The 15866-nt window shown below is 30.1% G+C and overlaps 2 protein-coding genes across 3 annotated transcripts in view; one reads left to right on the top strand and one right to left on the bottom strand.

The window, feature by feature from the left end:
- The window catches only part of LOC129953952 (probable basic-leucine zipper transcription factor D), a 401434-nt gene that overhangs the window by 268900 nt on the left and 116668 nt on the right, over positions 1-15866 (top strand). The gene's annotated exons all lie outside the window — the stretch shown is intronic.
- LOC129948362 (uncharacterized) overlaps positions 1-15866 on the bottom strand; it is a 77748-nt gene that overhangs the window by 31339 nt on the left and 30543 nt on the right. The window contains exon 2 of the mRNA XM_056059335.1: positions 15688-15754. Within this exon, the coding sequence (XP_055915310.1) occupies positions 15688-15754 (67 nt within the window). The remainder of the gene's footprint in view (positions 1-15687; positions 15755-15866) is intronic.

Below are 15866 nucleotides of genomic sequence, written 5' to 3'. Positions count from 1 at the left end.
CATAAACTAACGAATTGCTACGACTCTTCAAACAGAGTATAACCTTCGCTTTTGGTGATGATACGGCTATTGTCGTTCTCCATAGTTCTCTTGATACGACAACAAATATAATTCAAGAAGAACTCAGCATGGCAGTTAGATGTTAGGTGTCACGACAACGGCTTGGTAATAAATGCATCAAAAACAAAAATGATGCACAGTTTAAACCGACAAAACAAAAGATTTATTTACAGAATGATGAATGCCCCAAAACGTATAAAGAATGCATGGAATTAGTAAGCAACTACAAGTATTTGTGACTAGCAATAGACAGTCACTATTTATGGGATAAACACATAGACAAATTGGAGATGGACCTAAGGAAAGCAATGTTTGCACTATCTCATCTAAAATACCACACTAACCACGACGTTTTAAAACAAGTATATTACTCGTTGATGGAATCTAGGATACGATATGGTATAATTGCTTGGAGTAAAGCAGCTAAGACCCACATTATAAAAATTCAAAAGCTCCAAAACGCAGCTATCAAAAAAACTATCGACAAACGTATGATACACTTTTTAAGCCACTAAAAGTTGAAGATATTTTTAAGTTACAACCATAATACGAGCATACTTTTATGACAACCGATTCACACAAGCAATTCAAAACCAACTCAACACCAGAAGACGTGCACAAGGAATGTTACAGATGCCAAGCAACTCAAACAACTACGAAAGACGTTAACTTCAACACACCGTATAGAAACTGTCATGGTTCAAAACTTTAAAAAACGAAACAAAACTATTGTTAAAACCATATTCATATATTGTTAAAATTAAAAAAAAACTTGACAGATATTTTTGCAAAAATTGAAGTCTTAACAAAAAAGTACTATATTTTTTCAGCCTAATCAGCTTAAACTTAAATTTTTGATTGCCTCCTTTTTGATGTTCTTCAAATAAAAAATTGTCTTATTAAATAAGAGTGAATAATAATTTCTGAAATGAAAACATTGTTGCAAGAAAACATGTAAGGGTTTAAATCTTTAAAAAAACACTACGCGTTAGGTCCGTCGGACTTTTTTACCATCTTAAGCGAGCACAAGGCTTCAGGTATCATTACAGATTGCCTCATAAAAGTCCATTGTTTCTATTCAATTAGTTTAAATTGGCGCGAGCGAACGCGTGGTTGTGGCTATTCTTTAATGTGTGATACCTTACAACCCTACTGATAAATTCTTCAAAGCAAAGCATGTGTTTTTTGAAAAAGCTATCCGTAATACCGTTGAAATTTTAGGGAAAAGCAAATACAACATCTGCAGTAGAACCACTGCCGATAAAATGCAAAGTGAAATCCTTATTCGAATATTAATTTTACAACAATTTCGAAGTTTAAGTTCATAGACTATGGAAAGTTTGACACTTGATGTCAGTGATATTAGAGTAGTGTCCAACATACAAAAAACTATGACGTCACTCAAGATGAACTTAGATATTTCGGTAGAATCTATTGTCAATGTATTTCAACTCATTTTTGTTCGTTTAATTATATGTATGTGTTCCTTTGTGACTTATAAACTTTTATTAAAATTGTCCATTTTATAAAGTGAAAATAATGTATCGTCTGTTTAAATTTTTATTTTAAATTATTGTGGTAAATGGTTGTTTAACCAATGTGAAAACTTATTCAAACCTTAAAATGTAATTTTATATGCATAGACTTTATGTGTGAATAAAACATTTTAAACTCTAACTAAAGGGCTTCGAAATATTTAAAACAATTCGATTTAAAATGTTTGGTCCTAACATTCACATGGACTTAAAGTTAATTTTTATATATAATTTGATGTTTGTATAAAATTTCCATTTTGATAAATTTAATTTAGTATTAAGTAGATGCTTTGTATAAATATTTTCACTCAAATGTATACATATACTTGTGGATAAATGTGTGTGACTTTCAAAGTCAACGACGCGCGTTAAAAGTCATCAATCTATACAAAAAAAAACCACCTTGTTGTCTCGAAATTAATTTCATCTAATTATGAAAAATTAACATAAACAAATGCATTTATTCACCGTATAATAAATTAATCATCACACTTCTCCTAAAACAAAAAAACAACGAAGACAAAACAAAAAAATTAATATACTAAACTATGATAATTTATTGTATCGTTAAAATTCTCACCTTTCTTTATAATGTGGAATTAAACAAGATTCCATATTATAGCTAAGCTATATTAGTATATAATTGCCATTCATAAATTTAATATGAATCCAAAAATGTTGATCAACAAAAATTCAAAAAATGTCTCAAACCAAAAAAAAAAGAAACAAAACAGATTCTTATAAAACAAAAAACAGATAAAGAAAAAGAAACAATTAAGATCAGATAAATTCTACATTTTATTATTAACTGTACCTATTTAAAAAGAAATAAAATACTCTCAAGCTTTTTTTTTTTACTGGGGGAACGCCCCTTTTATAGACCTTCATTTGAATATGAAAATGAAAGACCAAAAAAAAAAAGACACAAAAAAGGTCACACAAGTCATAAATCACTTTAAACTTCATAAATACTCGCTTATAGGCGGTAAACCTAAACCTACCTACAGCGCTGAGATATTTATGTATCGCAGCTTAAATCAAAATGATCTGGTATAGCTCAAGAAGTCGCTTGGAGTGGGAACAAATGTTGAATGTATAGATTTTTTGTCAACGTTAACAACCAAAAGAAAGACCACAAAAACAAAGCCAAAATTGCGACAAGCATAAAATGACTTATTGGACAAAAACATTTTCGACTCCTCCTCTCTCTCGCTCGCTCTTAGATACAATTTTATAACTCTCCCAAACATCTTGGGTTCAATATCATTTTTTTAAATAATTCCTAAGCGAAACGGCTCATTCCTATTAAAAATGGTAGTTGTAAATGGTACGGTAAAACATCTAACAAAGGCATCACCATCATCATAATCGCGGTCTTGATGGAGAAGAACTATTAAGTTTTTTTTTCATTTCTTTTAATTCAAAAATTAATTTGTTCTGGTTCTCAAATTTAGATTGGAATTTCTCCTTTAAGTGGCCCAATTTTGGAATTTCTGATTTTGAATTGTATCTTATCTCTGTATCTAATCACCCAGCACTCGTCAATTATTCAATGGAATTTGCATCCTGGTTTGACTTTAATGTATCTTTTATTGAACTTGAATAGAGAATTCATTTCGACCTCAACTAATATAATCATTCTGAAAGATACAGAACAATTTTTGGCAGTTCTCTCTCTCTCTTAATTTTTCAAATAATGTGTCTCTTTTCTTTTGTAAAGCTTAAACTCTTTCAAAAGAGAAAAAAAATCCAATAAAACAGGTAGACTTAAACTAGACACATACAAATTAAGATTCAATCAAATTATAGACAAGAGATTGCGGTCTTGAGAGCTCTGGTCGCTTATGGTGGTGTCGTGGAAGCACGCGTATAAGTTAAGCCAAATAAAAAAAAAACATATGAGAATCTAAGCCAAGAAGTAGGAGAAATTGTTGTATTTTTTTGTGGTTTTGTTGGTGGTAAATGAAGAAGAAACATTTGAACTTCTTTTTGAAGAGGTAGGAAGTTTGGTGTGGTGGTCATTTTTATAGGTTCACATGTATCTATGAGGTCTGTGAGCTTTTTTTCGGCAATCAAGAGATTTTTATTGTTGTTGCTGAGTTGTTTTGGATTTTTTTTCGGACTGGCGCAGTCTGATCGAGATTGGTTTAGTTATTATCGGGTTTTGTGCTTTGACGGATCGTAGTTTGGTTGCCGAAATTTAGTTGATTTTTTATTTGAGAATTGAGAATTTCTATCTTTTTTGCAGCCGCGACGGATAAATGTGATTTTTTTGAAGAAAATATTGAAGTGTAAAAGTGTGAAAATTGTTTTAGTCAAAGTGATATGTGGGGAAATTCTATAGCTTTTTAGTAAAAACAGTGATATTTTGGTAGCTTGGAGATTAGAGAAGGCTTACACCTTAAATCAGAGCACCAACGGTGGATAAACTAAAGCGAAATAATTGTAGTAAAATTCAATTTACACAAGTGTTTTTTTATTTGTATCGATTTATAAATTGAAAAATATTCTCTTTTAGAATTTTAATCCTTTCCGTCTAATTAAATCAATTATAAAATTGAACATCGAGAAAATTGATAACGATGTCAATCAAGCTCGTTCAAGCATTTGGCATTTTTACAACTTAATGCTAGAAAAATCTATCAATTCGTGAAGTGAAGTTAAGTTTTTCTGTGTTTTTCTATTCAATTACATAATTTCAATTACTTAGGAAAAAAAAGTTGATTTAATAGAATTAAACAAGAAATAAATTAAATCAATCAACACATTTATTTATAATTATACATACATACGTATATACCAACCTATCTTATCTGATGTGATGGATCAAGACAAATGACACAAAAATAAGAAAATAAACACATTTAATCAAATGCACCATGTGGATATAATTGGATCATTTTGAATGTTTTATGAGGTGATTGCAACTGTTTAATTTTTACAGATATATAGTTTCTTAATAACAAAACTAGTTTTATTTTTCTGATTTTTGTATTTATTTCGTTTACTTTTTGTTTTATGACCCAGATCGAGGAAATTACTTTTATAAGTGTTTTTGTTTTATTTTAAAAAGATAACACAAAAATATCATTTTAAAATAACATAAGTAAGTCTTTATTTGAAACGGAAATAATAGGGGTAACTTTATATGGTTCTTTATTAATAAAAAGTTCTATTCATTGCCTGACTAATTTTCTTAAGATCTAGATGTTCTTGAGAAACCGAAACAAATACAGCTAGTGGCATGTGAAAGAAGAAATACGTACATATTTTTTTCAAAACATATCCAAATTTTAATTGTGAGCTTAGTCAAAGAAAATATTTAATTTAAATCAAAGTTGAACTTGTAGGCTTAAATGTTGCTTTGCCCTGAAAGAATAAATATTCACATTTACTATATTCTTCCAAATTTCATTTCGCGAAAATTTTGTGAACAAAAAACTTTAAGATCAAATCTAAAAAAGTGATTTTCAACATAATGAAATTGAATGATTTTGGCCAAGATGCATTTCCGCTTTAAAAATGTCTAAATTAATTAAATTTATTGGCATAGATTTGAAACTGAGTTTCTTTTGTAAGCTGAAAACAAAAATACTTAACTTTCTTAAATTAAATTTAGCAGTTCGTAATTTTGATTATGATTACAAACATTTAAAACAATGTATTTCTTAACCCTAGCTTTATACCAATTTTTTTTTTCACGTTGTTTAATTTAAGAGCGAATTCACTTTTTAAACCTTTTTATGGCTATGGACCATATGGGGGTTTCAACCATTCAACCACTACAGCATGAGGTTTAGTAAGTTTTTGCGCTTTGAATTGACTTAACTTATTTGTGAAAGCAGCATCAAGGTAAATTAACAATCATAAGACCGTTAAATGCGAAAGACAAGAACAAAAGCAAACAATGCAAATATTTGTTATTAAAAAACACTTCCTTTTTTCAAGAAACAACTTCCCCTGAAAAGATCACACACAAATGGAGTTCAACAAAAGTTGCATCAAAAATGTAGGATGTCGTTATTTTCCAGACTTTGATTTTGTGTTTAACTCACTTTTTGTTAAAATTTCCAATCCCATAACATAAGGGACACACAAGAAACTGTCTCATTTTGAATGGACTAGCTCATTACGTTTGCTTAGTGTAACTTATTGTTCTCCAGAATTATTAACAAAAGTTTCAGAAAAACCTATGCAATAAAAGTATATTCTTTGCTCTGCACTTCTTCTAATAAATTTGTATTGAACTATAAAACAATTTTAAATTATTGTTTAATAAGAATTATTGTGGATGTTGAAGTCAATATTTTAATTTACTATTGTTTGTATAACATAGAAAGAAAATCAGCGTAAGTTGTTGCAGCTAAAATAAACCATTAAACAAGAAATATTTTTGCTTTAATCAAATGTATTAAAACAATTTTGTAACAAAACATTAAAAGTGTTAATTTGGTCTGATTTCTGATTTTTTTTTAAAGTTTGCACCTCAGCTTTTTTGTTTTACATTGTTTTAGTAATTTTTCATTTCGTAATTATTTTAAAATTTTAACAAGAAATACATTGTTTGGATTTTGAAAAATCAAATGGTCATTTTAAATCATGATTGTAAATAAATTTTATTTAGAAATAATAACAATTCAAACAGTTTTGTTTAAAATTTCATCATTTTTCAAAAGAATGGATCAGATCGAGATTCAAATACAGATTGATTTCAAAAACATTATTTTTCACCTCAAAATATAAATAGCAAAAATTGTGTTTTCATTTTATAAATTAACATCAATGCTTTTAGCCGATGACTGAATATCACGTGATCCAATTTTATGCAAAAAGTAATACATTTTATTAAAAATTGATGCACACTTTGAATCCTTTTATTCAATTGGTTTATGCTCCAACTGGACCAATACCAACAAAATGTATTCAATCTTTAATTTATCAAAAATCTAAATATATTACATATTATTTTAAACGTTTCACTTCCCAAGGTATAATTTGAGTTGAGTGCTTATTTTTACATTCACTTGGACCACCCATATGCACAACCTTCTCTACTTTAAAGTATTCTTTTACAAACATTTTGATTTGAATTTTATCTAAACTATTTCAAAACGTTCTTGTTTTTGTTTTGTGTTAAAATTTAAATACATATTTGAACTTATAGAATTTCAGGCATGTCAAATTATGTTAAATTTATTTCCGATAAAATGTATGTCTTACTTATAAAACATAAATCCATTTGATTTTTTGTAAGACAAAAATAAACAACCTTATTGTAGTCAAATTCCCACAGATTCAAGAATTGTTTTTTTTTTTTAAATAAATATGCATTTATGTAAATTGTATTAATTCTTTTAAAATAAATAACAAAAATTAAATTTTATTACAAAATCATGTCAAAACAAAATTAATTAGAAATAAAACAAAAACAGAAACAAAAGTAATTAACGCCATCAATGTCAAACTATACCACGCCTCTTATAGGTACAATCGTGTATTAAATATTCGCATTTTGTATTTCTATACAAAGAAATCTCTTATGTCAAATAGATAAAATGCAAAACTTTAAACCTAATATGTTTTAATTATTTATTTTAAAAAAAAAAATAAAATAAAACATTGACAGCACTGACATTGAAATCTCCTTCTTGTTTATGTGACAGGAAGTTGGCTTTTGCATTTTTTTGACTTACAAAATACTCGTACACAAATCCGAGATAAAAATTATAAACTAGTCTATTTAATTTTATATTGAAAATCGTTTTGTATCTTAATAAAGTGATTTATATTTAATCAGGTAATTTTTATCAAGTTTCTGTTTGAATTTGATTGTGTGTTTTTTTTTTAATTGATCTGGAATAATAAGGAAATTTATGTCTCTTAATTGATTTGAAATTTGAATATTTGTTTCTTGATATTATTGGTATTGGTCATTTGGTTCTTTTGGTGTGCAACTTAAGACTATAGAAGTATTAGGATTGAATTTTATTAGTAGGCCTGTTGATTAATGACCATCCTATGCCTATGTACCAGTAGGTACTTGAAATGGAAAATTGACAAATTAAAATGCTTTTAAGGGTTTCCGGTCGTGTTTTTTCTCATTTGATTTCATAGGTTTGACTAATGATTTCCTAGTTCGTTTTTGTTTATGTAAAAATGTGCCTATTCAAAAACTTTGAAAAAATAAAAATACGTAAGATTTATTCCCTTGTTAAATTTCGCACGATTTATTTGCGAAAAACGGTTTAGGAGGAATACATTTTACCAATCAAGAAAATTGTATTGAAAGGATTACAAAAAATTATAACTGAAGAAAAAAAACTGAATCTATAAAAGGATCTGACAGAGTTCACATAATTTTTCAAACAGTGAAAAGTATTTTCGAAGGGTACCTCACAATGTATAAATTGCATTGTCGTTATGAGTCTTTAAGTTAAGCTAAAGTTGTTGTTGACGAAAAAGACAACACATGCAGACGAATAGTTGGTTCGTTGATACTTATTTATTTACTTAGGTCCTTAGACCTTTTAAGTCCGTTGGGAACCCCTTAATCGTGTACGGTTTCCGGAGAAGTATTACAGCCCCCCCCCCCCCCCAACTGTTGCCTAGCGATGCTGATTCCGCCTCGACTGTCCTGCGCCATGTGCTTCTCGATCGTCCAGCTCTTCTTTCTTCTTGTGTGAGCGGATTCCACTGCATTGCTTGGCCTGCAATGCATTCGTTACCTTTTCGAATCGTATGTCCAATCCATTGCCACTTACTTTTTCGTATCATTCTATAGGTTCCTGACCTGTCCTTCTATGAATTACCTCCTTTGAAATACGGTTTGGCCAGAAAATCCTTAGGATGTTACGAAGACATCTATTTACGAAGGCTTGCAGCTTTCTTGTTATGGCTGAAGTAACCTTCCAAGTGCTGCACCCATAAAGAAGCACAAACTCGACATTTGTTCGAAACAGTCGTAGCTTTCTTCTTAAGCTGATAGAGTTATTCCTCCAAATTTTTAACAGCATACCGAACGCCGCTTTTGCTTTACCGATGTGGCAGATGACGTATTGTTCGGTTCCACCTTCAATAGAAACGATGCTTCCAAGGTATTGCAAGCTCTCCGCTTTTATCACCGGTTACGAGAAAATATTTATTTGAGAGGATGGTCGGGTTCTGAGGCTGCTCATTTTCGTTTTGCCGGAATTAAGTTTCAGCACCACAATTTCTGCTTCTCTCTCCACATTTGTTGTCATTTGATGGAGATCCCTGATCCTATGAAAGACTAAGCAAACATCAAGAGGTCATAAGTTCTGCCTGAAACACGCAACAGTGATTGGGAAAACAAAATCCAGGACATAGATTTAGTCTTTATAGGAGTACACTCCTCCACTAACACCGTCAACAGGTTTTGATCCATTTGTACAGAAGTTAATTGTATCATCTTTCAAAAATGACACACAAAAGCATGTGCTGAATCATGGATGCGCGGCTATGTAGCCAACGTTACTAGAAAATGATCTGAATGAGTTCAGGATATTATTGATCCATTATGACTATTCCTTAAACCGAAATGGGTAGAGCGGAGTGCCTCAAGCATACATAAAGAGGGTCTATGTGGGTGATTTTATTTTTCCTAGTAAAGAGGACCAGTTAAGTTTTGATGGAATTGAAGCGAAGTGAACACCGATCTCTGCCCAGGTAGAGAGATTGTTTAAAGCAGTTTCCATTAGTTCCTTCAGTGTGTTAAGATGCTTTCCAGATACCGCTATAAAAACATCCTCAGCATAGGCAATGACTCAGAACCCAACTCTTTCGAAAATTGTTTAAAATTCGTTTACTACTAAAATTATCATTCAAATTTATTAAAATAACTTACATATATTTGTGTATAAAAAATCGTATGGAAATAGCTGACATCTTTCATTGAACAATACAGAATTTTCATGGTGGTTGAATTTGCATTTTTATTCTAGGTATTACTTAATTTTTAGTTACAGTTCATTGCTCATAAATGTTAAATGCATAGATTTATAGAACTTGGTTATATTTCACCAATAACCATCCATTCTCCGTTTTTCTTCTTTTAAGGGAAAGACTATTAAGATAACATACATCGATTAATTATATGAACCTAAGGGAGGCATCTGACAGCCATATGTAACTCCTTCTTTAAGCCATTTATATACTTCTGAATTAGTATATTCCATAATGTAATCAATTTCCAGTAGGAGTAAAAACCTTCTGATAAAAGTTATTTTTTAATTGAGCTCTTGATTGAGTATAACTTCACATATTCTAAATCAAGAGCTCAATTAAAAAATGAATTATATTAGAAATTTTAAATTCATCTTATTTAAAATTCTTGTTTTTTTTTACATACGAGAATAATAAAAGAATATGCAAACATGACACTTTTAAAGATTTTGCATAATTTAAAATAAGTAAATCATTTTAATTTTTTTTCTCCAATCTGTAATATGTAAGGCGTGGTAGTTGGTATTAGGTATAATGAATTCAATGAATTATTTTTGTAATCTATCATTTTGTCAATTAAATTCTTGCCTATATAATTATCTGTCTATATTTGATACAATGTAACATTTTAATATGTTTAATATATAACCTACTATATTAATACATTTTATTAACCTTTAGTTTTACATAAACCGAAGATAGAAAAGAAATACAATGTATGTTTATTTCACTGCAGGAATTTTTATGCATTTTTGCAATGTTAATGGATTTATATTATTTTTTTTTTGAAATTTATTATGACAATAATTGGGAAATTTGCATATCACATAATGACCTAACCCAACAGAAATTGTAGTACGACTTGTTATTGAAATGAGAAAATTTATTGGAAAACCCAAGAGAATTGGTTTGATTCTTCTGTTAACTCGATTAGTATAATTTTAATGGCCCTTAAATGGCATTTTCAGCAGTTTCTATTTTAAGTGAACAATAATTGTGGGAAACTCCATAGTCACGCATAATAGTAACAAGAAAATGTGAGAGATTCCCAATTACCTAAAACTTAAAAACTGTTTGCTGTAGCCGACTTATATACCTGCAATTGTTTGTCCTAAAATTAATGGTGCAAGTGGTAAATGTGTAGATTTATGTTAATTACCACATCATTGATTCGAATTTTGAAATATTTATTTTAAATATTTGTTTTTGTTGAGTCTCAAAGCCTCTTTTTTTTCGTATATGTCTGTTTTACTCAGCTCATGAGTTAATCCCTGGCAATATAGACATATTATTTCAATTACACTCATATATCTTCATAATACATCAGCATTTCAGAGGTACGAGTGCATATACACCAGAGCTTCAATCGTCAAGCCTCACAGAGTATAGAGATAGAGTGTCATAACAAAATCTTCGATTAAATAATTTTTGATGATGCCAAAAGCCCAGAGGCACTTTTCTTAAATCCAGGAAGTCAATTTCATCTTCTATTTTGGTTATGTAATCTTCAAACATCTGCTTCAGTTCTGTTTTTTTTTCTTCGGATTTTTTGTATCCTTATATTTATATATACCTAGTAAAGTGCTGCAAGAAGAGGAAAATTGATTTAACACTCCTTTGATTTGCCACCATTTAATATATGTATATACCTAGAAAATTGAAGCAATAAATCGAAATGCTCGTATAGATGAATCTTTAACATGCATTTTTTTTATTTAACACTTTTATCGTTTCTTTGGAGAAATTTGCCCTTCCAAATGTTAAATGTCTAAGATTGAGATGCATATTAAGGATGTATAGGGGGTCTTAGGAAGTGGCTCTTAAGAAAATAAGTATTTCTCAATTTTTCATTTGTTGAAACTCACCATAAGGTACAACCTGTCAGATCCTTATACGTCAACCATACTTTTCAATGATGGTAATCAAAACACGATCTTTCTCGCATTCACCTTGCGTTACAATAAAATATTTATTATAAGTGAGCTTAAGCAAATAAATAAAAATTCTCAATACAATGAATTCGGAAATAATTCCAATTTGGCTAAAACTATTTGTGGTCGCTGGTCGATAAGACTATTTTTTTTTTCTGCCAAAACAAACAAAACAATAATTTTGTAAAGACTTAAGTTCTCCTAAATTAGTATATTGCCTTAAAATTTGTCTAACACCTCAAGTTTTTAGAAAATGGTGGTAAAAATAACCAAAAACGGGGTTTTTAAGGCTAAGGTAAAACACAGCATCTTCTTTAACAATAAAATGTATGATGCAAATTACACTTTTTTTCTTTTACTTTATGTTTAAATCTTATTTTATTTTTAAAAAGACACTGGGTGTGACCCACACAGATAACCTCCCATCCCGTCTGTCAATTTGTCTTACTTAAAAGTAAGTAGGTTTTCAGGTTGTGTTAAAAAAGTTTTCAGTTGAATTATTCTTAAAACTTCTAAAATTACCAACAATATTTTCATAAAAAGTTTGTTTTGAAAATCTAGTTTTGTTAAATAGATTTTTAGTCGCAAAAAATTTTAACCAATTTTAGTATCATTTCTTAAATTTTTAAAAATTGGATGAATGAAATTAATTTGAAAGATATCAAGAACCGAACATCAATTTTTACCAAACTTGCTTGCTATTTGTTGTAGATTTTATTTTTTATGAAAAAACGGACTGTTGAATCTTTATAAAAAAGCTACTAAATATCGAAATTAATATATTCTGTGAACTAGAAAAGTTTGAAGACATTTTTTTTAATTTTTGAAAAGCTATTTGAGTCGAGAGTAAATTTTTACCAACTTTTAATAAATTTTTTGTTTAGGTTCTTATTTTTTGTAAAAAAAAAATTGTCAATTCGATTTTTCTCAAAATTTTACCAGATGTAAAAACTTAAATTTTCGTTGCATAAAATTGTTTTGGAGATAAAATCATTTTGTATTAGTAAAATTTCAGGTGACAGATTTTTTTTCAGTTTTTTGATTTATAAAATAAACCGTAAATTAGATTTTTTTCAAAAAGTATACATGTTTGGTATCACGTTACAATGTATTATATACAATTTAATTCCAGTCTCTAGCGTTATTGATTCGTAAGATATTTAGGGTTAACCAAATTTTCATCATTTTTTAAACTGCTATGGAAACAAATCCGCCCACTCAATTTTCTTGAGAGCCCTTTCTGCATCTTTTTTCAGTATTATCTGTATAACAAAATTTATTTGAAGGCTATATCTCTACTGGTTCTTGAGCTTGAGATCTTTTAACTTGAAAAATTTTAATGAAAAATAAACGTTTTCCAGAATTGGGATAAACTTAAAAAAATTATAAATGTGTTTTTTTTTTCCAATTTAAAAAAAATATGTCTTAAAAACCTGACGTAATGGATTGATTTTGGAGTCGCATTTAATGCCATCAAACACTGTATCAAGAAACTAAAAACCAACATTTTTTCTAATTTGTTGTTATTTCTTAAAGTATACAGTTTCAAAACTGAAAACAATTAATATCAAATTCGTTATCACATTTTTAATATGAATTTTCTAAGGGCTTGTGCAATCAGTTTGTTGAAATAAATTTGGAACGCTAAATAATTGCTCAAGTTCTGATAATATGAAAATCGTACAAAAATGTCGAAAACCGAGTTCCGAGTCGATTGTTTCAGCTGTTTTGATTCAAGCTAATAATAGGTGTCTTTCAAAAATTTCTAATTTGGTCTAAAACTTATCCGTGAATCATTTTGCAAACAAACAATTTTTGCAATTCGTGCTCTGTTAAGACGAACTGTGGAAAATATTGCAGCTCTATCGGCCAATGTTTGTGATAACCTAGTTACTCCACTAAGTATACAGTTTTGCTAGAGGACTTAGTTGTTAAGCCTTTCAGAATACCGCTGGTGCAAGAATTGAGCCCTATTACGTCGCCGAATTTTTGGTAAATGGGATCTTGAAAAGTTGGCCGAAGATCCACTTTTTTGTCGAAAAAAATGAGCGACGAAGCTCATTTCTGTTTGAATGCATAAGTGAACAATAAAACTGTCATATTCGGAGCGAAGAGTTACCAAAGGTATTGCAAAAACTACCAATGCATTCAGAGAGGTCACATTCAGCCGTATTGCTTTAAAGATGTAGGGAATCGAAACTTTGAATGGTCAGTAGCGTTCAGTGCGATGGCAAAATTTAAGACTTTGGTATGTGTTTTCAACAAGACGGCGGTGTTACATGCCACATAGTAAGAGTAACAATGGTGTAATTGCGGATAGTTCGGGGAATTTAATTAATTTAACGTTTGAGACCGGTTAATTGGCGGAAAAGTTTTTGTGGGGCACTAAAAACCAAAATTGAAGCATTTATTCGTGAGAGAAACCGTTCGAAATGTTAGAAAGAGTATTCCAAAATTGGACAAAGCGGACGGACCCTTGGATGAGCAGCCACTAACATTTGCATTAACCAAAATTGCTTTAGATTTTGTATAACAAACGATAGTTTTTGAAATGATTTTCATAGAATTTGGACCCAAATCGTATTCAAACCGTTTCTGTGTCTTAAATGTTCCATCAATATTTGTGGGTTAAAGCACTTAAATTAAACTAAACCAAAACAGTCAAGTACAAAGTGATCGAAATGCAAAAAGTTCTACTTTATTTTGTATTAATAAAGCAAAGACACACATCGTTTATGAGATAATGTCTCAAAACAGATTGTTTCTGATGTGATTTGTTGTGAAATCTATCTACGGCTTCGCTTATAACATCAGCCTCGAATTATTCATTGAATAAAAACATTGCAACACTACCCTGAGAAGAAGCACACATTCGGATGGACATGGACTTCTTCTGATTTTCCTTCGTTGTTCTGTTTATTTTTCTAGAGACGACAAGTAGTAGCATCGAATGGAATCTTTATTGGCATACAAATAAAAAAAGCGATGCAATGAAAATGCATATATATATTTTATAAAGTTGTTGCAACAACAACAACAACAAAAACTAAAATAGCAACATCGAAATTCGATTTTCAAAATGATGTTATATTTCCTAACTAACTTTATATTCCAAAACGAAATAGATTTAACGCCAGAAGAGTGAGCACATTTATTTTAACGATGCACATTCGTAATACCACCAAATGGGATTATTAAGTTAAATGCCTCAGCATTTTAGTGGGTAAGGGGAAGGGGAAGAGGGGTTGAGCAACCATCACAAATTCGGTAGCAAAAAGTAAGATGATGAAGACGACGATGATGACGACCACGACCACGATGACGCTGGCGACATAGAAGAAGAAGAAATATCAAATTGGATGGCACTCTACTATATGCGGCGGCTTCACCATCAGCAGAAGCGGCAGCAACAGCGGCGGCCGGCGATGAGAATTACAAATTACAACGATGACAACAACCGAAAAAAAAAACCTGCAAAACTGTTATAAGATTCTTCTCGAGTCTAATATAATCCCCTAAAGTATAAAAAAGTGAGTAAGTGAGTGAGTCCATGAATAAAATCTGACCTCATTCTGTCCAATTTTGTATAGTAATGGCGCACTTGATGTTAGTTATTTTCTGTACCTTCATAAGACTCGCGACGACGACGCGACGTATATCTCATAAGCTTTTTGAAGTGTTTGTACACAGAAGTCGATAGTTGTGCCAAATTTCAAACAATCTAATGCTCTGCTTCTATATACATAGACCTACCTACCAATAAAGTGCTAAAGAATCTTTGGTGAGATTATTATAGATTGTTTTGGATTCCCTCAGATGCTATGATGATGATGGTGCGATGGTGACGGTGATGGCTATGGTAATATGGTTAACAAATTGATGTTGCTTGTCTAAGGAGCTTCTTAAAAAATTCTTCATTCTAAGTTAATGGAGTTTGGCTGTCGGTCTATACTCGTATGTACAAATCTTTTGGAAAAGATTGCAAACATTTATTGAATTCCAGAACATTTCTCACGCAATTCAAAACAATATATAATCTTGAATTCGAGACTTACATTTTTTTCTACGAGTTATTTCATAAGTTTTGGAAAATCATAAATATAACTATGAAATGTTTGTATAGGTTTATCTATGGTTAAATATTTTTTCGATAGAAAACCAAAAAATTGTAACTAAACTATGACTTTAAGAAAACTTACCATAGTTGTTGTTAGACGATGGAGCTGTTTTAAAAGATCTAATTCAGTGGTCCAAAGTGTGTCACATCTGTAATAAAAAAATGTTCAAATTGTTAGTTACATGTCTTAAGCCTTCTTGACTTTTATAAACTTAGCAAAACTGTGTTTTATTTTTAGTTTTAAATTAAACTTTCACTCCT

This window comes from Eupeodes corollae, chromosome 1 (assembly GCF_945859685.1).
Source record: "Eupeodes corollae chromosome 1, idEupCoro1.1, whole genome shotgun sequence".
NCBI classification, from domain to species: domain Eukaryota; kingdom Metazoa; phylum Arthropoda; class Insecta; order Diptera; family Syrphidae; genus Eupeodes; species Eupeodes corollae.
The sequence above is the reverse complement of the archived record's forward strand: the minus strand, read 5'-3'. Positions and strand labels throughout refer to the sequence as shown.